Here is a 26251-nt window from a genome sequence, read left to right as displayed (position 1 = left end):
GACAGAAGAGTGGTAAGGGTTAGGCATTGGGGGGTAAGTGACTTGTTCAGGGTCACACAGCTAGACAGTATCTAAGTCAAAATTTGAACCCAGGACCTCTCATCACCACCTACATGCCCATCAATATATCTTTGAAACAAATATATATTTGAAACAAAACTATATTTTGTTAAAGAAACATAAAAAGGGGATTGCTAGGTAGAGCCAGGTGTGGAGTCAGGAGGACTTAGGATCAAATTTTAATTCAGACACATCCTAACTATATGATCCTGGGCAAGTCAATTAATCCTAATTATCTACCTCTTGCAGCTTTTGCTTAGAATTTATACTAAGACAGAAGGTAGCTATTAGATTCTGTTTGAGGTTTCCTCTTTAGTATGTGGTATTAATAGATCCAGATGTTAACAGATGACTACCTCTTTACTCCTCTTCTTTTTTTATAAACCATCTAATGGGGCCTAATAAATTTAGAGATTTATAGGTTAATGAACAAACTATTAGGTTATGGTAGAAATTAATAAAGTTAGAAATTTTGAAGGAGATGCTCTGCCATGAGAAATGAGACAACTGCCAGTGTTCCATAAACACAATGATATACATTAAAGGTTTACAAAAAGTAAATGGGGTGTTAAGATGAAAAAAGCTTTGATTAGAGTAATGCAAATAAAAAAAAACTCTGAGGTACCACATCAAACTTATCAGACTAGCCATTATGACATAAAAGGAAAGTTATAAATGTTGGAGGGAATGTGTCAAAATTGGAACACTAATGCATTGTTGGTGGAGTTGTGAACTGGTCCAATCATTCTGGAAGGCAATTTGGAATTATGCCCCAAAGGTCATAAAACAATGCATACATTTTGATCCAACAATAGCACTAAGAGGTCTGTAACCTAAGGAAAATTTTTTTTAAAAAGGAGTAAGGACCTACTTGTATAAAAATATTTGTAGTAGCCCTTTTTGTGGTGGCAAAAATTTAGAAATTAAGGCACGTCCATCAATTGGGGAACAGCTGAATAAATTGTGGTAAATGATGGTTATGGTAATGAATAAAATTGTGCTATAAGAAATGATGAACATTATGATTTTAAAAAGAACTGGAAAATACCTACATGAACTGATAAAGAGTGAAATAAGCAGAACCAGAAGAATATTGGAAACAGTAACAGCAATATTGTTCAATGATCAATTGTGAAAGACAGCTCCTGTCAGCAAAACAATTATCCAGGACAATTCTGAAGAATTTGTATGATAAAGAATGCTATCTATCTCCAGAGAAAGAACTGTTGGAGTTAGAATGCAGATCAAAAAATACTATTTTTCACTTAGATTATTTGAATATTTTGGCGATTTGGTTTTATATGATTAGTCCCTTACAAAAATGAACAATATAGAAACATGTTTTGCATGATAATACATGTATAACCCAAATCAAATTACTTACCATCTCTGGGAAGGAGGAAGAAAAGGAGAGAGGGAGAAAATTTGTATCATCTAACTAATGTGGAAATTGTTATTAAATGTGATTGGTAAAATAAAGTGATTCTACCAAAAAAGATTTTTAAAAAGACCGAGGCTATTTTTATTAGTGTACAGGAGAGATACCCTGCATAAAGAAAGATCTCAGAAAATGCAAGAATGAAAGTTGCCAACTTATTTGCTTCTCTTATTAGGTAATAGTAAGTGCATCGAGGAGTGACAAATCAAAAAATGAGAGAAATTCAATACATTCATTGGAAGACTAATAATTAGTAACATGATATCAGACTTAATTCAAGATAAATATCAACAGAACAGTGACTATAAAATAGACATAGTTTATATATCCAGCTTCTTGAGCAGTTTGGCCATTAGTAAATGTTATCATCAGATATGAAGTTCACAAATACACATACATATGTACAGGCAAATAATTATTTAAAAAAAAATCTGGTCTCATATGTTCTCCTTCCACTTAAACCCTAGTAAAATTACTAAGCTAGAGAATTGTTTTAAAATATTTTTTAAAAACCCTTTTCCCTGAGTCATTTTCCTTGCTCTTGTTATATTCTTCCAATAATCTAAATAATGTATATAATTTAAAATCATACTATTGCAATAAATTGGTGGTCCAGACAGGTGTTTAACAGCTACTGACTAATCATCGGTCAAAAGGAAACAAAAAAATAATATAAATGAAAGATGCCATTAATATCATCAGCTGTTTTTTTAAAATATTGTTTACAAGCCTACTCTTAATAGTAGTATCATATCTTCATTGGAAAAGTGACATATAGCATTTCTGATTATGTATTTTAATTTACCTGAAAACTGAGGTAGCATAGTGGCTAGATGCCAGACCTAAAGTGAGGAAGATTCATCATTCTGAGTTCAAATCTGGCCTCAGATGCTTGCTAGCTGTGTGAACCTGAGCAAATGCTTTAAATGATTTTTTTCTCCTTGCCTCAGTTTCCTCACCTATAAAATGAGCTGAAGAAGGAAATGGCAAACCATTGCAGTATCTTTGTCAGGAAAATCCCCAATGGGTTCATGAAGAGTTGGACACAACTGAAAAATGACTAAAAAGAATTCAGATAACAGAGCCACAATTTTCTACCAGATTCCAACCTTCAGTCTTTAAACCTTAGTACAGAACGCGCAAAATTACTGAAACAACTAAATAAAAATAACAAACCTGAAAAATTGGAATTAAAGCAATAGAGTTTTCTCTAGGTATGTGTTATACTGACAATATTAGTCAGGATGAACACCCTCCCAAGTACTATCAATCGTATGCATGTCCAGGAAAAATGGAATCTATTCTCATCAATATTTACTTATATCAGTAATCACATATATATATATATATATATATATGTATGTGTCGGTGCTGTTTTCATTTTGATTGGATAAAGATTGTGAATAATTTTAGCTAGATGTGCTAAATAAAATAACATTTCTTGTATTTTCTTTTTCAGAGACTGAAAATGATTAAGCAACAAAAACAAATAGAAAGCTAAGGGCTTTCTCACCACAATTGAAAAAATACACCATTCCCCTCTTTATCTCATTTGATTCCCCCCCCCCCATTACACTAATAAGTCCTCCTGTTGGATCACTTAGAATAATAAAAGATGAAGAATCTAATTTGGTATCACCTGGTGTTAGCAAGTCACAAATGTAGCCTTCCTCTAGGCTGACCTATACAAAATTAGGTGGAATCTACATACATTGAATTCATTACTTTCACCATAACAGATGCCCATAACGAACCTTGCCACTTAATGGCCTTTTCCAGCATCCAACTGAAGGCTTCAGTCCCACTGCCAAGTGTATAACAAGAAGATAAACACCATAATTTCCTATCAATGACAACTCACTGCCGCAAGAGCAAAAAGAGCAGTTAGTACAATACCTAATGCTGCTCATGCTTCCAGTCTCTGATCCAAGCTTACATCTCTCCAGTTGGCTGGCTACAATCTGGCGTTCAGCCTCCAGTTCTCGAGTCAGTCTTTCAAACTGTAGTTCCTGAAATAAAATGACCAACATTCATTGCATGAGCTATGTGAACAGGAGAATGGGGATAGTGGGATATGAGCAAAGGGAGGCAAGTATAAAGGAAGAAGCAGGATTTTCAGATACTCCTTGAGAACAAAGTGAAAGGTTTAAGAAATCACTAGGAGTTAATAAAACCAGTCACTGAATATGTGCTATAAACATATCACTTCAGGACAGGAAATACCATTAAATATGTTGAAGTAATAAGCAACCTAGTCACATACAGTTAAACTTAACTAACAAATCATTTTCCATTTGAAGCCCCCCAAAAATCAATAAATTGATTCTTTTGCTCAATTCATTTTATGATTTTGAAATACTATAAACTGGGTAAGTGGCACTTCTATACAGGTTAATTAATAAGATTTTTAAAATTAAATATTCATCTACATATTTACATGACAAAAAACCTTTCTAATCACCCCTAATAATAAAGATCCTTTAAAAATAATTATTAAAAATTACCTCATGAATAATAGTATTTTCAAGGATTCAAAGGTCCCCAAATATAACAATAATTAGTATCTTATTAGTCAATGGCTTAATTTTAAATTTATTCCTTAGAATTTCAAATATCTGCACTTGAAGTATTCATAATTAGCTTTGAATTAATAACTTTTATGTGATATTTTTCAAGGCAGTAGAAAAAATTAAACAAAACGAATGCAAAAACAGTTTCGCATAGCATGTAACAAAGTAAGTGAACATTAAATATTGAGTCTTTAAAACCTACTGTTCAAATTGCCAACTGATGTGATTTACACTGTCTACATAATGCCCCAAATGTTTTCAATAAATTCATTCCCCTTAGTTGAAAATTACTAGTAAATATGTTTTTTTTAAAAAAGAAACTTTTTTGATCTCATATAAAAATGCAAATAGTGGTTGATTGAATTTTTCATTTTAAAAATTAATGTTTTGGTATAACTATCACAAATAGATTACTGGGTCATTTTCTTCAGTGATGATATGGTGATAACAAACAATTCAGATGGAATTTCTTAGCCTCAGAATCATTAAAATTTTAATAAGTTTTTACTCCCTAATCTACTTTATTCTTTAAAAAGCATGTCCTCCTTTTAAATCTCATGAGGAAAACACAATTTCTGTTAATGTACAGAGGTAAAAGGATAGGTACAATTCAACAAAAATAAAATCACAGGAATAACTAGTAGCAATGCAATGGTTTGCATACTATGCCAGGTCTCATATAAAGCAGAGTGAACATGAAACCTGCTTACTGGGACCCAAAATTCTAATAAAGAAAATAGTCATAAAAATTGCAATGGTCAGAGGAGGAAGAAGATGAAGGTAGGGTGTAATACATGTCACCAAAAGAATAGTAAAAGATAATCACAACCATATTTGCTTTGCAAAACAAAGCAGCATGATTTTACGGGAAAAGTGTAAAAATGAATACATCTGAATTTTATATAAGTATATGGGTGTGTACATATATACATTTACACATATGCATACATATATACAATTTCGAGTGAACTTTGAATTCTGGGGCAGGAATCTGGGTTCAAATTACTCCCCTACAACAACCAGGTGGGTGATAGTAGGCACTCATTGAACTTCTCTGCACTTTAAGCAACTTCTTAGGATCTCTTTTTTTCTAAATTACAGATATTGGCAATCTATGTTGGAGGAAGTAAAAAAACTTGCTTCCCCTGGTGAAAAAAATCACAAAGTTAATTGCATATCTGACTAAAAATATGCAGTCATCTTTTCTATAAAGTAGCCTCTTTGGATAATGAGGAAAAAGACTTGTACCAAAATATTCATAGCTGTGCTCTTTGTGGTAGCCAAAAATTGTAAAATGAGGGGATGCCCTTCAATTGGGGAATGGCTGAACAAATTGTGGTCTATGCTGGTGATGGAATACTATTGTGCTCAAAGGAATAATAAAGTGGAGGAATTCCATGGAGACTGGAACAACCTCCAGGAATTGAGGAAGAATGAAAGGAGCAGAACCAGGAGAACTTTGTTATACAGAGACTGATACACTGTGGTACAATTGAATGTAATGGACTTCTCTACTAGCAGCATTGTAGTGATGCAGGACAATTTGGAGGGACTTATGAGAAAGAACACTATTCACATCCAGAGGAAGAAGTATGGGAGTAGAAACACAGAAGAAAAACAATTACTTGACCAAATGGGTTGATGGGGATATAATTAGGGATGTAGATGCTAAACGATCACCCTAGTTTGCAATATCAATAATATGGAAATAGGTCTTGATCAATGACACATGTAAAACCTAGTGGAATTGTGTATCAGCTATGGGAGGGGATTAGGAAGAGGGGAGGGAAAGAACATGCGTCTTGTAACCATGGAAAAATATTCTAAATTAACTAATTAAATAAAATCCCCCCAAAAAATTATAAAATAAAATAGCCTCTTTGACGTGTGTGATTTTATAGATATAGAATAGATTTTATAGGGGAGGAGACATTTGGTGAGAAATTCTGGCTACCAATCTAATTTGCAATTTAAGAATCTGAGAAAGTTGCTGGGGGTTGGGGGTTGTGTGGAGGGATGTTTAAAGTGGTGAGGAGCTTGGGGGCAGGTGTGGGATAGGGTCTGGGGGATGGATAAGTTTCATGGTCCAGGATATATTTGAGGTAAGACTGGAACCCAAGTCTCCTTGGTTCCTTTGCTAGCTCTCTATCACATAGGTCATATTGCCTATCATTTGAGTACAATTTAGTAACCATAATGCAAATTTTTAAAAGAATGAGTCATCAGACATGCATATTATTCTTTATTTGTTTCAACAAAGGCTTTTGTATTTTTGCTTGTTCCTTAGCTTATACCTGGAATCCTGTCAATATTTCTGTACCTGCAGATATGACATCTGAAACCAAGTTCATCTTTCAAGGCCCAGCAGAGATGCCACCTTAATCATGAAATCTTTTCTCTTTTCCTCAGGTGGAAGTGATTCCTTGCTTCTTCCAACAGATCTGCTACATACCTTTATGTTCTACTTTTCATTTATATTTAGCAATGTATTCTAGTGTACTCCCCCCAATTGTGTGGTAAATCTTAGAGGGCAGTAACAGTGTCATTTATATTTATCCCTTTTGATACCTGTTGGAAGTTCTCAATAAATGTTTATTGCATTAAATTAAATTATTAAGAGTGATTTTTCTACAGCCATGCATAGAAATACATCAAATTATCCTGTATTCACATCATGGAAGGTATATATTATAAATGGAGGACACATCTCTGAAATTTGGTTATTAGAGACAAATTAGAACTATTATTAGAATATTACAGGACCTATGAATTCTTTGTTACTAAGCATCCTCAATAAGGGAATTGTATCTGCCAGTAGAAATTAATAGTTGATCTATAACTTAAAGTATTACAGAGATGCCTGAAGTATTTGGAGGTTAATGACTTGCCTAGGGTCATGCAGCCAATTAATGTCTCAGGTGGAATTTGAGTCCAGGTTTTATGATTCCGCAAGCTCTCTTTCCACTGTGTACTATGATGATTCAAATATTATTCAATCCTTGAAAATATCTATAACTTAGCCCTTTTACCAACACAGATTGCAATTCCAGCAGCACCTTGGTGAAGATCCCTCCTGATCTGCTATACTCATAATATGGTGGTCAACATTTTTTTAAAAATGAACTGCATTTATCTAGACTGGTATTCAGATAACAGACAGGTGACTAAGTGGGTAAAATGCCAAAATTGGAGTCGGGAAGACTGAGTTCAAGTATAGCTTCATACACTAATACCTGTGAAATCCTGGGCAAGTCACTTAAACCTGTTTGCCTGAGTTTCCTCATCTAAAATGAGTTGAAGAAGGAATTGGCAAAATACTACACATGGTCTTTGCCAAGAAAACTCAAAACAGGATCATGAAGATTAGAAATGAAGGAAAAATAACTGAACAATTCAGAAAACCGAGACAGAATTTGCTTCTAGCTTCTGTTCTGCAATCTTTAAACTTGGTAGAAAAGAACAGATTGCAAAAAAACAGGGTTCCTCCCTGCTACAAAGGAAGTCAGGGTAAGACAAGTCAAAGATGATTAAATGATGGGTCATATAATTGTTATTTTTGGAGCATACATAATCAGATTATCATTAGAAATTATTTTTTCTGAAACTATAACATAGTTCTCTAGAAAATATGAACAGGAGGATATTAAAATTATGTAATTACAATTTAAGATAGAACTTAAATATTTTCACCTCTAACAAATTACCTGTATAAATCTTAGGGAATTATTTTATGTAATAAAGATAATAGGGAAATTTTAAAATTTGTCTTTTACAGCTAGACAATAATTCTGCATTAGTTAATTCATGCCTGTTTTTCTTTTCTTCATAAAAAGTAGATGTGAACACCTTTTAAATAATTTTTCTCACAGCTAAGTTCAACTTGGAAAGAAAATAAGTTATTACTGTTTTCTAGGTATTCAATGCCCACTACAATCTTGAATCATCTTATTTTCCTGGTTACACAATTTCCTGCTAAGTACTATATCCATTAGTCAGCTGTACTACTTTCTGACCCATGAGCAGGTCCTATATTCCCTTGTTTTTTTTTTGCTGTTCTCTAAGATTTAAATATCTTCTTTTCTGACCATCATTCAAATGTCACATCCTCCATTAAGCCTTCTATAATATTCCCATTTTATAATGACTTTCCTCCTCCCAGACCTACATGGGAGGGAACAGGGATGAAATGGGAAAGGAGTAGGCATTTATTAAGTCCCTCCCATGTTCCAAGCACAATGTTAAGCCATTTATAAATATCATCATATCTGAATCTCACAACAACCCTGAGATGTAGGTGCTATTATAATCTAATTTTTACAATTAAGGAAACTGAGGCAGATGAGGTTCGATAAATTACTCAGAATTACATGGTTAAGAATGGAACTGGGCTGGAACTCAGAACTTCCTGATATCAGACTTGGAACTCTATTCACTAGACTTCACAGTACTTTGTTTTGTACCTTTCTACTTATATATTATTTGATATACTTGTGTAATATCTTTATTAGGTTACTATTATGGAATAAGTCATGTCTTTTCTCAATTTTGCATCTTCCCTAATTCTTGATGTTATGTAGCAAACACTAAAACAGCAAATAATTATTTGTTGAATTATGTTTCATTTATTAATGCCTCAGTCATTTCCTGAGGATCTGTGCCTTATGGGGCAATGTAGCATGGTGGAGAGAGAGCTGCCCTGGGAACCAAGAAGGTCTGAATACAAATCCCACCTTTGACACATATAGACTGTGAAAACTTGGGCAAAGGACTTAACTTCCAACTGTTCTAGGCAATGTTCTAAGGCTGAAAATAGCAGAGAAGATGCCAATCTTCATTGTTAGAGGAAGTATCATTATCTGCTGTTGTTCAGTCATTTCAGTTGTGTCTGACACTTCATGACCCCATTTGTGGTTTACTTGGCAAAGTTACTGGGGTGGTTTACTCTTCCAGCTCATTTTATAGATGAGGAAATTGAGTCTAACAATGTTAAGTGACTTGTCCAGCATCACAGGACCAGTAACTATCTGAGGCCAGGGTAGAACTCATCTGTATATTCCCCATAACAGTTGATTCACTGGTCTAGTTTCTGTTTCTATTTTCAGAGCATTAAACCTTTCCAGCAACTCATTTACTCAAAAGAGAGATTCAGAGTCTAAAGGACATGGAAATTGAAATAGCTTCTTTTTTCTCATCCATCGCATTTGACCAGCCATATAAACCTACTTAGTAATTCACCACCTTAATTTATAAAAAAGGGCAATTGATACCTGCCACTTTATTGATAGGTATAAGATATCATAATGATTAATTAGATCTTCATCTTTCTTTATGCACTTTAATCAGTGAAGCAAGCCTTTTAATGTACTTTAGTATTATATAGGTTTAAGAATCTTCATAGATTTTGTAAGCCAAAATTCATCCCCCTTACTTTAAATAAGAGGAAATTGGTACCCAGAGAGGTAGTTCTAATGTCATACAACCAATTAGTAAAGTTTTGGAAATCAAATTCTGGAATCCTAACACCTAGCCTAGGGATCTTTACAGGATGCCCCAAAGTCTTAGTTCAACTTTAAACTATTATACCTTGTTTTTAATTTTAATTATTATAACACAACATGACATAAAAGAACACAATATTATAATTAAATGTATTCATTAAAAAGCTTATTTGGGACATCTAGGATAAAGCCACCATTTAAAAAGTAATAGCAAATTTGAAATGATTCTGTCATAGGCATGTTGCCTCTCAGTTGTTGCATATCTTTGGGTAAATGAAAATAACAATAAAAGTTTCTATTATCATCAGTCTACTGAATGACAACAAAAAACAATAATACTAGAAGGCATTTATATACCATCTCAGTGTTTGTAAAATATATTATATAAATTATCTCACTTGATACAATAATCCTGTGAATTATGAAAGCTATAATTATCCTCATTTTATAGAAGACTGGGACTGAGAGTGTAAGCCCTAGTTATCAAATAAAAATGGTCTGAGGAATGATTTGAACTCAAGTTTTCTTAACTTCAAATGCAACATTCTAGCCACTAAGAATATTGCTTCACTACTCAAACTCAGTTTCTTCATCTATAAATATGGTGGCTTGACTAGTCATCTAAACATTTAGCTACCTTCTACCTCTAAATGATGCTCTTCAAAGTGACTCCCATTGTCAGGTGACTTTTTCCATGAAAATAAAGGAAAATTTGTATGGTAAGGAGACCAAATATCCTCATTGGATCAGATAGTTATATTTTTCCCCATGAAATATGTGATTATTCAAAGGGATCTACAGGGGCTCAATGCAGAAGCAACCTGCAAATTATTTTGTGAATCAGTGCCTCTAAACTAAGCTGACAGTTCTTTCAACTTTGTTTACTGTGCAGTGTGAAGAGCAAAGAGACATTTTGGGATAAGCTAAGTGCTCAGTATTTTCATGCCACTCATGGGAGATGGATGGTCCCTTTCACTTTATTCTTTCCTTTTTAATCTCTCCCCACCCCCAAATCCCACCAATCTACTCTTTGCCACTTCTCATTCACGCCTTTGCCTCATCTATCACAAGGTTCCCAATGGCTAGTCAAAAATCTCGTCACTTGAACATGTGAAAGTACTTCTGACTAACAAATAATTGAACAAGAGACTGCGCACAAAATAGAATATTTGCTGTTACTTGGGATCCAATGAAAATATTTCCTTCTTTTGGGGTTGTTTAGTGCTCCCTTGTGTTAATATTCCATTTCTTCCTTTTAGCCAACCTGGATAACAAGGCAAGGCAGTCCTTATATAAATATATGTGTTTTTTTTCCTATAGCATCTCATTCTTTTTCCACAGCTATGAGTTGAATTCATCATCACTATCTCATGACAATGTTAATTTTGTCCTATTGAGGTACACTGTGTTGTCAAATGTGAAGGAAGAGACCCTATGCAATGAAACTGAAAGGTTATGCAAATGACAGCAGATCAGGAAGACAAATGCAAAATGTCAATAGGCATCTATGAAATCCAAGTTATGATGTCAAGATGAGGCTGAACAAGACATTGGCAGGTATAAATCTGTGGAGACCTCATCAGTGAGTCAAAATTCTGACAAATGGATGTCCGTGAAAGTTTATAAAATTGACATTATGATGTTTAAGCAACCATTGGGATTGCCTGGAGCACACAGCCAGACAGCTGATGACAGGCTCAGCACATTGATGCTGAGTCACAGGCACCTTTCCTAAACTGCCTTTTAAAAACATTTAACGATGAAAAAAAATCTCCCATTTCCCAGCTTGCTCCTTGATTCTGTAGGGCTGCAAATGTTTACTTGTCACCAACCTATACACTCTTTCTATTGCCTTATCTTGACCTAATATTTTGCTCCTCATACCAAGAAAAAAGACCCCCTATTCAAGTCTTGCTTGTTCAGATACATGCTGTTTATCCAACTTATCCTGATTCACCAATGGCAAGACAATCAGAAAAATCTCAGAGTTCAGATTCAAATTGTCCATTACTAATGATGCAGAATCCACTCAGTTTAGTAAATATTGTAGGTAGTTCTCATATTTCTGAGTTTTCTATGACCTTGTTCAGCACTTATTTCACTATTTTTGGAGACCATGAAATTAAGTCAGAATGTGACTGTAAAATTTTGAGGCAAGTTGATAGTATTATATAACATAAATATTAGGGAATTTAACTAAAATATTTCACATAAGATGGTTCCATTATAATACTTGCCCATGTCTTCATTTCTATTAGGTCTAACTCCCTGCATGTAGAATGTCAGAGGCATGATATTTAGACCAGGGAAATATGTACCTCCATTACCGCTCATAACTAGTCAGCTCATATCTGGAATCCTATGTCCAATTCTGACAGTTAAAAAGGGACATGACCAGCAAGAAAATCAAGAGGTGAACAGCATGATGGATGGAGCATCTGGAAATAAAATCCCATCAAGCACAACTGGAAACAATATGGTAGTTTACCTGGAGAGGAGTGACTAAATGGAAAATAATATCTTTCTTTCTTCAGATACTTTGAGAGCTATCATATACAAGAGGGAGTAATAATAAAGTTCAATTACTTCAAGGTTAACAATGCTTTGTATACAATACTTCATTTTATCTTTACGACAATCCTGTGACATAGTCATTACAAACTCACTTTCCAGATGAAGATGTTGAAGCTCAGAAAGCTTAAGTGATATGCCTCAAATCACTCAGATAGTTACTTGCTGAGGTAGGAGTCAAACTGAAGCTTTTCTTACTTCACATTTGACACTTTATTACAATGAGCTGTGTCAACTCATTCTGCATTACTCTAGGGTGGTGATGGTGAACCTTTTAGAGCCAGAGTGCTGGGACTCAACCTCACCCTACCCCCCAGAGACCAGACATTCTGTGCTCCTTCCTCCCACCAAGTTATGGGAGGGGGGCCCACACAGGGGAATGAGAAATCTAATTGGGATGCTGGGCAGAGGGATATATGAAGTAAGGAATGACCTCAGCAAGTGTAGAGAGGGGGAGGGAAGTTAACCAAGCACTCGGCTCCCCTCCAGTACTGCTGTCTCTGAGTTATCCACCTTAATCCCTATCTATTCCCATTAGGCTGCTTGGCAGAGGGGTGGGGGATGTGAAAAAATGTTGTCAGGCAAGGAGAAGAGGGTAAGGTGAGCAACTCTGCCTGAATACCTCTGCCTTTCTAGTAACAAACTCAGGGATGGGGGTGAAGTTAAGGTAATCATGTGCCCAGAGAGAGCAGCTCTCTGCATGCCATCTTTGACACCTGTGCCATAGGTTCACCATCACTGCTCTAGGGGGTAAAAATTAGAGAATACAACTTACTTGGAGGGAATATTTATATCTATATCTCTATGTTGGTATGTGTGTGTATGTTTATTAACCTTCTCCTAACTAGAGCTTTAGAAGAATGAAAGTCATATGAACCATGTAGTAGCTAGTTCCTGTCATGTAAATTATTCAAGCCGAATATGAATTACAACTCTTAGGATGTTATAGAAAAATGGTTTAAATGATTTCTATGGTTCCTTCTAATACTAAGAATATGGTTTTTTGCTTGAAAAAATCAATATTTTGATCTTCCTTTTTCCACCATTCCCTAATCTCCTTCTTTGGCTTCATCTTCTTTGTCCATAAATGCTACGTTTTATGAACACATCTTTATTAACTATGATATTATCTCTGACAAATAAAATACAGCTTGACATTTTGTTATATTGTTGGACATGAATGATATAATGAGGAATGAGGACAACCAGTGCTCTATGTTCTCGATTCATGTCAAAGAACCATGAATGACAATTTTTATTCCACAACATTTCTCAGGTTTGTCATGTTGCATGCTCTCCCCATCACCACAAATATTGGGCCCACAGAAACCCATGTCTGAATTATGGCATAATTTTCCTACACAGACTTCTTACTTTTGGTTTCTTCCTCTCAAATTCATTCACTCAAAATATTCTTCTGCTCAAAATTTATAAAGTTGGAAGTTGTAAGAACCAAAATCAGAATATCAGGGCTCCAACCCAGTCTACAAATAACTGGATATAATCATTTCAGTAAAAGCATCACATATCCTAGAACAGCCAAGAAGGTTTTCAGTTTTTGAGTTTGAGTGCCCAGATGGCAATTTCAAGCTGTCTGTGAGCCCCCAACATTACCAGAGAAAGTAGAGAGGAAGTGTTTCCTTTGGGTGGCTGGACAGAGGAATGGGGCATGCAAAAATGTCCTCAGGCAATGGGAAGAAGGGAAATGGAGTAGCTCCCCTGTGTCAGCCCCAGCATGGGTGACAATACTTCACCAACACTCTCCTGGGAGGACTTTTTCTCAATGATTCCCAATAGATTCTTGGATAACTCTCAGATTTTTAATACTAAGCAAAGCAAAGAACAGGCTAAAAATGATTGCAAAAAACATTTTTTTTACATTCTAATGGGTTATATCAGGAAAAAAGTGCAAACTGAAAATGATGAAGTCCTAAAGATATTCCCATTTACTTGAAACACTGTTGACTTCGAGTACTTCAGAATGCTGCAAAGTCCCTTACATGAGATTCACAGTCTCTTGGGAGTCTAGTCTGGCTTACTGGTAAGGGAAGGGGTGAAGAATGTCCACTTTGGGGGCTATAATATACATGTGCATATGGGAAGTGGTATGAAGGAAGAGACAGGGCTTTTTATACTTTAAGATGGATGTTTTATGGGATTTTATAGTCCTATAGCATCTACATCAGAATATTATTTTTAAGTTACCAGCCACCAAACCTCTAGGCCAGTGATGAAGTTTCCTGAGCTTTTTTACTGCCTTTCTGCTGAACTCAAACATTGTTTATAACGCATTACAGGGTAAATGTTTAAAAATCTGGACCTAGAGGGTAGATAGAAATATCCACATATTCTTTTAATATTAACATTAATCTGCATTATTAATAACTTCTGAAATCTAGATGGTCAATAAAATAATAAATTAATCCCAATTTTAATGATCTGTTGATTTCTGAGATGTAAATGCCCACAATGAAAATTTAACAAAGGATTTTAGCAAGTGTCAGAGCTAGCTCCCACACATTGCTGCCTGTAGGGCTTTCACAAACCTAGTATATTAATTTGAGATCAGAAGTTCAATCATCTGTCAATTTAGTGGTAGAAACCTCCAACTAATTTCCTCCGAAAAAATAGCTTGGAAGAAGGAGATCTTTAGCCTTGATCTCACTGCCTTCCACTTTCTTCTTTGGTGGAAGAGTGTCTGCTACTTCAAAGGTTTTTGAAAGTTTTGGATACCCCATAAGTGTCCTAGACCTAGTAGTCTCCATAGAACAGCTGACACAGCAGCTGTGCTCAGAGCAGAGGGAATACCTAGATGCATTAAAAGGGAGTTTCAGACCTTCTACAAAGATTATTGGGGGGAGAGAGTTATACCAGGCCTCAAAGTAACTTTATGAGCATTCCATAAAAAGGAGAAAAAGGGCTTCTAGCAACCAAGAGCTACGAGTTATTCTTTTGCCACAAGTGCTCTCATATTTGAGCACATGTTCTCTTGAACTCTATGTGTACTGGTAAAAGAGTGTGTCATAGACTATAGTCTGAAATATTTTGTACCAGCTTTCCATATACCTTAGTAAATATTCTATTGTAAAAGCCATCAAAGTCTGCCTGGTTGATAACAACTGATAATCTTGAGAGAAAGCATAGCAGTGGAGAATTATGAGATACTAGAATTAAAATTCTACCTCCAAAACTTCTATTCCTGAAGGATGACTTAGTAGCCATGCTCCATGGAGTCTGCCTGACAGTGTGAGGAATGATGGATGGTCTGGGAAAGTACCTTCAAAGGGTATGTCACATGTATGCATGTATACATAACAGTAAATATGCTCACAGAGTATGCGTATTATATGACATATGTAAATATACTGTTTAGCAAGAATCACATTTTATAGAGCAATTTGCTCATAATAAACTCAAAAGAGAATATAATTGTTGTTATCTTCACTTTATAGATGAAGAAACTTTAGACCAGAGATTTAAGTAATTTGACCAGGAATAAGCAGCTAGAGAGTATATTTCAGAGCAATTTATTAAACTCAAAATACCATAACTGAATTATTGGGATTAATATCACTTACACTGAAATATTTCAAAGGATACTCATAGTTCTTATTTCATTACATCTTCTCACTAGTTCAGTAAAGTAAAGAAGGAAAACATTGTTCTCCCTATTTCTATTTTTTAAATGAAAATGAAGAAGAGTAAGTTACTTTTCATAAGGTTGTTTACTTAGGAGAAGAGTTATAACTAGAATTTGTACCTCCTTCCTTCTGGTCAATGGTTTATTACTCCATACTGTGCATCCATTTAATACTTTATTTTTTGCATATGCAGAGTATACCAAAAGGCTTAGTGTAGTTATCAAATATGAAAACAGTATAAATAAGTGTTTCAATTTAAAATGGATTTTTTTTATTAATTGACATAGTAACATATTTAGCTTTTGAAAATAATTCTCTTGGATGTAAAACTTCCTAATTACATTGCACTTAATTTAGGGATACTTACTTAAACATTATTTTTTCTACCATGAGCTAAGAAACATTTTAAAGTAGTCTTCTTTAAAGCATTTTTATGAACTTCTAAGTTGCAGTATGACCCACACTTAACTTATAAAAGACTCCATTTAAATCTGCAAGCTGTGAGGTTTTTTTGTTTGTTTGTCCTTTAAGTTCCTGTGGTGGGAATGAAAGAAGTACAGTGTAATGTGGGAGAAAGGGTAAGGAATAATCCATCCATATTTGCATACCAACAAATGAGCCTTTGTAGGAGAGTAGGATAGGAGATTCACCACTGGAGAAATAGTTTATACATGTCTGGGCAGAATGAACTGTGCCCAATAAGCTACTTCTCTAATCATTATCTTTCCAAATCTATATAATATGTATGAGTAAATGTCTTTCTGGTTGTATGAATCAGATTCACACTTTCATTACTGATCAAAGAGACGAGTGAGCCAGAAGATACTCACTTTGTACCAAAATTTGATATGCTGGCTAAAATCTCAATCAAATGAAACCAGGGTGAAAAACCAAAGATTCCTTGCTAATTGTAAAAGATACCTAAAGTCTGCATGAACTAACTGGACAACCATAAAGTACATCAGGTACAGCTGCCTACAGCAAATTAACTTCCCATAACCATTTAGTCTTAATGAGACTGCAAGACCTTGCACAGCTAAACTCAAGTAAAGTGAACCCAAGTCCATGCATTTCTGTTCACCAAAAACCTTAACATCTGTCTGTGCATCTCTGATATTTTGTTTATGACTTTTTAGGATGGGCAAATTATCTTTGTGTCCCTTGAAAGCATGTACTGTAATTTCGAGAAATTGCTGTTACACCTGGTGAAGAGGGCAAAACTGATCAGCCACAGGCTCCCTGGCTGCTAGGCTGGGCCAGCAAGCTGTTTGTGAAGCCAGCAGATGTTTCTACATTTTAGGCCAATGCTTTTTTCAAACCATTTCCCTTTTCCATTCAAGTGGGAAAAACAACAGCTAGTCATGGCTTAAATAGTGGACAAGAAGTGCCCATCTACCAAGTACTCAAGAACTTGAAATGCAGTCCAGAAGAACCAAGTGACTGCAATACTAGTCTACTGAGAAAACAGCATGGGGGGCAAGTGTGTGTGTTGAGAAGGACACAGATGTCCTCACTCACTGTTTTATTCTTTGCTGTACAGAGTACCTCAGTTGGAAATAATGCAAACCTCCCTTGATTGTATGCACCATCTGAGATCTCTTAATTCTATCAATTTCTGTAGCATTGTCAGTTAATGTTTCAGTGCCCAAAAAAGCCGACATTCTGTTATGCTAGCACATAAGCTCAGGGCAAAGACTGTTCCTCCTACTTCTCTCTGCCCTGCATATCATCCTGTGCAGTCATATCTGAAACTCAGTTGTTCAACAAGTCACTCAATCTATAAACGTTCATCAAACAACTACTATGTGTAAGGATTTCTGCCGAGTACCCTAAGGCATGCAAAGAAGACATAGTCACTGTTCCCACTGTTCCTAATATATTTATGATCATGTTTTGTTTCTTGATTGAGTGAATAAGTTAACGAATTTGTGTTTTCATATATTCAAGCAGCTTAACTTTCCATTCTACTTTTGCCTATCTGTTTAAAAGACTAACTTTTATAAAGTCACACTTTTATTCCACAGAATACTTTTGCAATTTTTATGTTTATTATTTCTGTGTCTTCATCTATAGTCATTGATAAAATGTGGACTTGAACAAGTGGCATTCCATTACCTCCTTAGGTTAACCTTGTGTCATTAATGTGTGTGTTTATTTTACACTTATTTATTTATTTGTTTGTTTATTACATTAAAACTCTCAGGTAACACCCTCCATGCCCTCTCTGTACTGGAGAAGGTATCATCTGACAAAAAAGATGTTTGCATAAAACTATATCTTGCCTATTCAATATATCAATGTACACAAAGACATTCACATAGGAATTAGGCTATCCAATGTATTTTAAAATTGTTGCTACAAATGTAAAATCTATATCATATTGCTTACCATCTCAGAGAGGGAGGAGTGGTGGAAGGACAGGATGGGAAGGAGAAGAATTCAATTAAAGAATTCAATTAAAAAAAGAACATTAAAAATGTTTTAATCTGAAATGGGAAAAATAAATGTTATCTAAAATTTTATGTAAAATAAATAAAATAAAATCTAATAAATATTATTTAAAATATTATCTAAAATAAAATAAAAAATAAAATATTATCTAAAATTTGTTTCTACTAATAATATAATGAATTCAGAGTGATGTAATAGAGAACTGAATTTCTACCTGTGGCATTTACTACTAACTTTGTAAACCTGAGATGTTATCTCAGCTAGCTTACTAATTTGTAGTAAGAAGATAATTCTTAAACTGTTTAATTCAGAATGTCACTTGTGAGGATTCAAATGAAGTACATGAAACTCTCTGCCAATCTTAATAGGCTAAAGCAATGTCTGTTACAATTTTTTATTATTCATTTCATTCTTCTCTTCTTTTTGGTTGGTGTTCAGCTAGAAAATGCTTGTTTTGGGACAAGTCATTTTTTTATATTTAATGTTGGACTGATTTTTGCACAGGTGGATAAAATCACAACTTTTTAATAATGCAATAAACATATCAGAATGTAAGCTTAACTCTGTATTTGTTGACTATCATCATCAACATTATCATCTTATTCGTCACTTATTCTTTGATGGATTTCAAATAGAAACAGTCCCTAGAGCAACTGCTATCTTGCTGCAATTTTTAGATTTAATGTTCTCCACACTAGAGCAGAGATATAAACGTTTTTGTTGTTGCATAAAAGAGATAAGATGTAAGATCTTCTTCTAGAGTTATAGATGATGATTATTAGTAGTAGTAATTGACATTGCTACATCATTTTTTTCACATATTATTTAATGGGGTTTGGATAGAAATAGATCAACTTGCTATCTTGCAATTATTTTTAATGTTCTATAGATGGTTATATAGGTGAATAAAATAATGGATTTTATAGTTGAATAAAAATATTCAGATATAAACTTTTCGTCTCTTGGCTCACAGAAAGCATGCTCAAGACAATTTCTATAGCAGCCAGAATACTGTAGGTTATAGGTACTTCATTTTCTTCTATAAATTGAATTTCTTTTGCTAACTCTATATTTTAAAGTTTTTTCATTCTATATATCTTATAGACATTGGATATTTGGTAGAATAAAATCTCTTTAAAATGTCAAAATTACATTTTTACTAATGAGTATCATTTTACTATTATCATCATCATTACTTATTTTGTCACAATTATATAGATGTGAATTTATTTATTTATTTATTTAGATCCCTCTTATAATGACTAGTGGTCTTTATATACTTGCTAAAATATACCTAGGACATCTAGCTGGCACAGTGTATAGTGTGTTGGGCCTGGAATCAGCAATACATTTTCCCTGAGTTCAAATCTAGACTTTTACTAGTTTGCAACCCTTGCAATTCACTTAACCTTGTTTGCTTTAGTTCCCTCATCTGCAAAATGAGTTAGAGAAGGAAATGGTGAACCATTCTAGTATTTTTGCCAAGAAAATTCCAAATGGGGTCATGGAGAGTTGAACATAACTGAAAACAACTGACCGCCACCAACATTATATATATATATATATATATATATATATATATATATATATATATATATATATATATATATATATATATATATATATATATATATATATATATATATATATATATATATATATATACTTTTAAAAGTCACAAATAATGAGTCACAAAGAAATAAAAATTATAGCTCCATGAGCAAATTTTATGGACCTGCCTACTATGTTTTTTGAAGTCTTGCTTGAAAGTCCTGAAGAAATGGTATTCAGTCTTTACTAGATAGTGGGTTACTTCAACAAAGTATGTTATTAACCACTTTCATGAACATAAACATAACAATCCAGCAAAAGATAAATGTGCATGAATATCCTACTATGATTTCTTGTTCTGTATCAAAAAAGAGCTAAGTATATATAATAAAATGGTAACATTTCTCCCAGAGAGAAAACTTCTCGGGTAGCTAGATTTACTTCATGTAACACTATTTTTTATCAAATCCTATGTTTTATTAGATAGCAATGTACTCATTTATACATTTCCTTTAAAAGTGCCAAAATGAGAGATGTGACTGTATTAAATCTTTGCTAAGCCCAAATGTATTAATATGTTCTTTATAAATTAGCTCGATTTGCATTGTAGTCCAATTAAATCAGAAAAAAAAAATCAGATGTGGATCCAAGGACACTTTGACCTTTGACCTTATTTTTGCATAAAAGCAATCCACTGCCTGAAAGTTCTGGGTTACAGATGCATTTGTGGGCTCTGCATCCCTGAAGGGAGATAGTGAAATCTCTGAGTTTCTTTTCTGCCATCCAAGATCTTAGAAAAAAACATTTTTAGAATTGCATTCCACCTTTGAAAAAATCTGATTAAAAAAAATTTTTTTTGGCAACTTAGCAATCTACTTTTTTTTTTTAAACAAAGAATTTAGAATATTCAAGTGATATGTTCATTGGACCAATTAGGAAGTCCATAATGCATTTTGGTAATCATCTCATATTTTAGGATATCCTTTAAATTGGAAGAATTCTCATAATTCATAATATGCTGAGTAACATTGGGAAGATCATTTATCCTCTTTGGGCTTCAGTACTCATCTGCAAAATGGAAAGGTTGGGATAGATGTCTTCTAGGGTCCCTTCAAGCTTTGAATCTATGTCTATGCACATAAAGATTTATGTTAAATGAATAGATAAGAAGATATTTAGAAGACTTGGAGGGAGGTTTTCAAATAAAAAAGTCAGCACAGTATAGGGCCAAGAATACAGTACTGGAACTCAGGAGATTAGGATTCTAGAACCTCTTTTGCCATCACCATGTAACTCCAAATTCTCTGGACTTCAGAGAAGTAGCAAGTTACTCAAAGATAGAAATAGGAAGCATACACACTATAGATATACTGGGTAGATAAAATAAAAACTGCTCCCATCCTGTAGAACTGCCTCCTCTCAGACTCTAAAAGAATAAGTAGGACCCTCAAACCTAAATGTACTTCAGACCATTGGCTTAGCTTCTACCTGGCCTTCACATCCACCAAAGAGTGAGTCAGTCATTAATCCCTGCTGAGAAATGAATTACCTTCCTTGATGCCACCAACACTAACCATTGACCAACTGCAGGTAAGCCCAACATAGCAGGGAATGGGATTGACTTACTCTTCCTACCCAAACCTGACCTCTGGTCCTATATTCTAAGCAAAAATACAGAGAAATGATAACTTTGTAGAAGAAACCTACCATCCTCACTAAATTCAGTCTACTTCCTACAGAGCAGGAAAGACATCTTAATTGATTCTCCTTTGCACATGGAGGGAAAGACAAGAGGCAACATGTGTGAGGCAAATCAAATCACTGCTTTTACTTTGTCTACCCCTTTGCCCAAGACCCTGATATCCCAGGAAGTATCATGAACCCCAAAGTCCTGCGAATGACAATATCCAAAACATCACATCTTGTTTCTAGTCCAGCTTCCACAAAACACTTTCATGTTCCAGGAAACAACCGCTATGGATATGTGTGACCAGACAAGTGATTCTAGAATTCCTACATGTCCTGTCTTCTAAGTAACCATAATTCCAGAAACCCCAGAAAAGAAAGTTCTCAATTCAAAGTTCTTGGCATAATCGAATGGTTCAAAACCACAATTAGATATGATTTTATCAACAGAAATGACATTAATATGAAGCTACATTCATTAGCTTTGCTACTATTCCGTTAAGGTTCCATCTAGTTTGTAACTAAATTCTATATATGAGAACAGGAACCATCTCCACTTTTCAATTTGTATTCCCAGTACTTAGCACCATTCTTTGATGTACATAATGTTTTGGATAAAGTAAGGGCTTAATACATGTTTTTTGTTTATTCTTTCATTCCGTTTCCGCAGCAAGCAATCAATAAGCATGTAGTAAAAATGATGTGACAAGTATTATATTAGGCAATGGAATATTTTTAAGGATACAAATAAAAACAATCTCTGAACTCAGGGAGCTCACACAATAAGAAAGACAACATGAAAATAGGTACCTATCTATACTTATATATGGAGTACAAGAAAAAAACAAAACAAAACCTTACAGTGGATGATTCATGTAGCTAATAGAACCAGGAAGTCTCCCTTAAGACTGAAGACAATTAAGAAGACAGATTTGACTGAATCTTGAAAGAAGCCAAAGAAAACAAATTGCAGAGGTTGATGGGGTAAGCATTTTGGCCGTGAGCAACAATAAGTGAAAAGATATGGAGAAAAAAGAAAGAGAAGTCTGAGAAACAGCAAATAGACCTATATTGACCACAGGGCAAATGAAACAGTTAAAGTATGGGAAGACTGGAAAGGTAGGAAGGGGCCCAACTTAGCAGAAACTTAAATGTCAGAGAATATGTGATCCTTGGAACAATAATGAATCACTAGAGTATATTGAGGGGTATAGAGTGGGGTGGGGGTATGTAACAAGTCAGACTCAACTATGCTTCATGGAAATCACTTTGATAGGCACATGCAAAATTGATTGGAGTAGGCAGAGGTTTGAAGCAAAGAAACCAAATAGAAAATTGTTGTTGTTCTCTTTATCTCCAGCCTAAGCTTTTGCAATGGCTTGCAGGGTAGGTGAGCCTGCTGCCTGTCTCTTCACTGCCACCCATTCCTCCATTAGACCACTAAAGAGAATTTTATAGAGCACAGATCTATGTCACTTCCCATCATCATACCCCAATCAATAAACTTCTATGGTTCTCTATCACTTCTAGAATTTAAAAATCCAAGGCTCCTCATAACCTAGTTTCCTCATATATTTCCAGTCTTCTTTTTCTGTCATTTATTCAGTGATACTGGTCTTGCTATTCCATAAATAAGACAGTCTCTTTACTCTTGATTTCTAAGGCTGTCTTCCACACCTGGAATGCTCTCTGTCTTTATGTCTGCTTGCTGGTTTCACTGGCTTTAAGTTTTAACTCAAATCGTATCTATCAGAAGCCTTCCCCAAACCCTTTTAATTCTAGTTCTTTTCTTTGAATTATTTCCTATTTATGCTATATGTGGATTGTTTTTACATATTTGTTTGCTGCTAGTCTTTCCCACTGGATTGTGAATTCCTTAAGGGCAGAGATCACCTTTTACTTCTTTTTGTATCCCCAGTACTTAGAACAATGCCTGATGCATAATAGGAAGATAAAGAAGATAAAGATGCATAAAAAGAAATGTTTATTGACAGCTCTCCTCTGTAGCCTGGCCCCAAGAAGTTGTAGCATGCATTGGTCATACCTTGCTAAACTGTCTTGGCAGGTGGGCTAAACCACATTATGGTTTCAAACCTGTCAGTGATTTGAGTTGTTTACCCAGGTATGTAAAGTCTTCTTCTCATGGATGGAATCATAGAGAACAATTTGTTCAAACAGCCATTAAGGTAAAGGAAACACTTCCCGTGGAATGCTCAGATCTTGGTTAGACATCGAAGAAGACAAAGTCTTTGACTGCATCCCAAGCCACCACCAGTCACTTTGACCTTTTCTTGCCACTGGAATTTGATGATTCTGGAAGAGACAGTGGGGCTGACAACTTTGGGCAAATTTGCTTGATTTAAATCCAATTTATGAATGTATCAAAAGGCACCACCAGTGATGTCTTTTTGGTTCTCTTTGAGTGTGAAGGATAATGACCATTGACTGATTGATTGCAAATCAGGCCAAATGGGATGCGGGCATTTCAACAGAAAAGAGTATTGGGGGTAGGGAAAAGTTCAACATATCCATTAGGTAATATGGAATTTCAGATCAGAAGAACAACTAGAGCTGGAAATTGGATGGGAGATTATTTGCATAGAAATGAGAACTGAATCAATGGGAGGCAATTGGTATCATCAAGTAAGACAGTATAGACTGAAAAGAGGAGAGGGTCTAGATTAGGGCATAGGATAAGGATGATGATCCAATACACAACACTGATTAAAAGAGAGTTCAAACAGGTCAGAGAACCAAAAGAAAAGAATTAAGAAAACTCCAAGAAGATAAAGAATCTAGTACATGATTGACAGTTTTATATACTATAGAGATGTCAAGAACAATGAAAACCAAAGAAAGATCATTAGATTAATTGATTAAAGTTCATTGGAAATTTTGGAATGAGGGATTTCTAAGGATTAATAATATCAGATGTAAGATTACTATGGATTCAGAAGAAAAGGAAGTGATAGGAAGTTGTAGTAAAGTATATACATGCATACTTTGGAGATATTTGGGATTTGAATCCAAACCATTACCATAAAACAAATATCTGTTCATTTAAGCCTGGAGATAATTAGGGGATAATGGAAAAGAAGTAATGAAGAAAGATAAGTGACTTCTTATCTATGGCTTCAATTTTTTTGATGTATCTTGGTCCACAGTTGGGACAGTAGATATGTGACTGAAATGGGAAGTCTGAGGAGAGATAAGAATGCTTGAACTAACCTAGATTACATCCCATTCTAAACATTTTAATACCATGTATTGAGAAGGTGGGAGAAGGTAAACAAATTAGATTGTAGACATAAAAACTCATTTAAAAAAATCACAACTTAATAACTTCTAGTAATCACATGTGTTTTCTTCAATAAACCCCCATAAGGCTATCATTCCTCTCTAAATAGGCTGGTAGAAAAAGTAGGACCATGAATAAAAGCAGAGATCACTCCACTATCTTTTGTCACCACACTCAATCAGGCCTTTGGGAGTGTTAGGCTAAAAAGTGGAGGGTTATATTTGAAAGGCAATAGAGGTGCATAGCTTTCCATAGTTGGTTCTGTTATCTGCAGAGTCCTAGGCTTATTTAAAAGCACTTTTAAAAGTTATTTTCAGTTTGAGATAAGCTTGAGGGAGAATTAACAGTATGTTCTACTAAGATGATGAGACATCAATAGTAAATCATGCAAAATCTGGACTATTAATATTTTAATTTTTTAAAAGTCATGAACCTTGAGGCAATTGCAGTTTCCTATTTTCTCTGTATACATGAGAATCAGGCCATTTAAAAATGAATAATGAAATATATTACAGCCTAAAAATATGGGCTTTACCTAAGTGATATCCATAGGAACAACTTGGCTCATTGTGACTGCCCCATGGACTCAAAAAGATGACAGTATCTCTAGGTTTCTATTTAGTTGAAATCATAGTATTCACACACGCACTTTAGTAGAAAAGACAAAACAACAATATATACAATTTAACTATGATTATATATACTAACAGTCTCATGATAAACTAAGTCTTATTCCCTCTTCTTCATTTCCTATTTATGTATTTAATATATGGCAGAAATTCTCCATGATAATGTTGGTACAGTTAATTCTCAATCTGTTACTAAATTTAATTTCATTTAACATTTCAATGGTGAATATGCAGAATCTCTGTCAGAAGCTCTATTAATACTGATGAAAATTCCTAGAGTTAGTTCACAAGAGCATAAGGGCTTAAAATGAACTGAAGCAGATGAGATTCATGAAGAAGGAAAGTATGATTAATGTAGAGGTTATGCAATAAATAATCATGTGTGGGATTACTCTGGTTAGATGAACAATTACATTCAAATGAAACACAATATTTGAAAAATTGTAGCCATGTGTTTATACAATGAATAATTTATGGGGCAACCTATTCATCTTGGGCTAAAACAATCAGATGCTCGAGCAACAATTTTGTGCTTCTTCAAGAAAAAATATTAATTGGTATATATCACTGAAAGCATAATACCTTTCATTTTCCTAGGGTAATATCATATCTCATATATATGCATACATGTAAACATACATACATGAATGCATCTATATTTTACATATTTAATAAAAATTGAAAAAGGACAACACTTAATTAGCTAAAATATAGCATTTATTATGAAGAGTGAAATATTAATGATGAACCAAGAATTTGCATAACATTTCTATTGTGATTTTAATGAATTATAATCTATATAAGATGAAATAGATGGGATATGGGTATATTGGTCCAGAAAAGGGAAACAAACATTTT

General features: G+C 34.4%; 1 protein-coding gene across 12 annotated transcripts in view; it reads right to left on the bottom strand.

Moving 5' to 3' along the window:
• The window catches only part of CTNND2 (catenin delta 2), a 1175163-nt gene that overhangs the window by 706142 nt on the left and 442770 nt on the right, over positions 1 to 26251 (bottom strand). For all 12 annotated transcript variants that reach the window (XM_001364153.4, XM_016431422.2, XM_016431423.2 and 9 more), the window contains one exon: positions 3395 to 3507. In XM_001364153.4, coding sequence (XP_001364190.2) covers positions 3395 to 3507 — 113 coding nt within the window. The remainder of the gene's footprint in view (positions 1 to 3394; positions 3508 to 26251) is intronic.

This window comes from Monodelphis domestica, chromosome 3, assembly GCF_027887165.1.
Source record: "Monodelphis domestica isolate mMonDom1 chromosome 3, mMonDom1.pri, whole genome shotgun sequence".
Classification (NCBI taxonomy): domain Eukaryota; kingdom Metazoa; phylum Chordata; class Mammalia; order Didelphimorphia; family Didelphidae; genus Monodelphis; species Monodelphis domestica.
The sequence above is the reverse complement of the archived record's forward strand: the minus strand, read 5'-3'. Positions and strand labels throughout refer to the sequence as shown.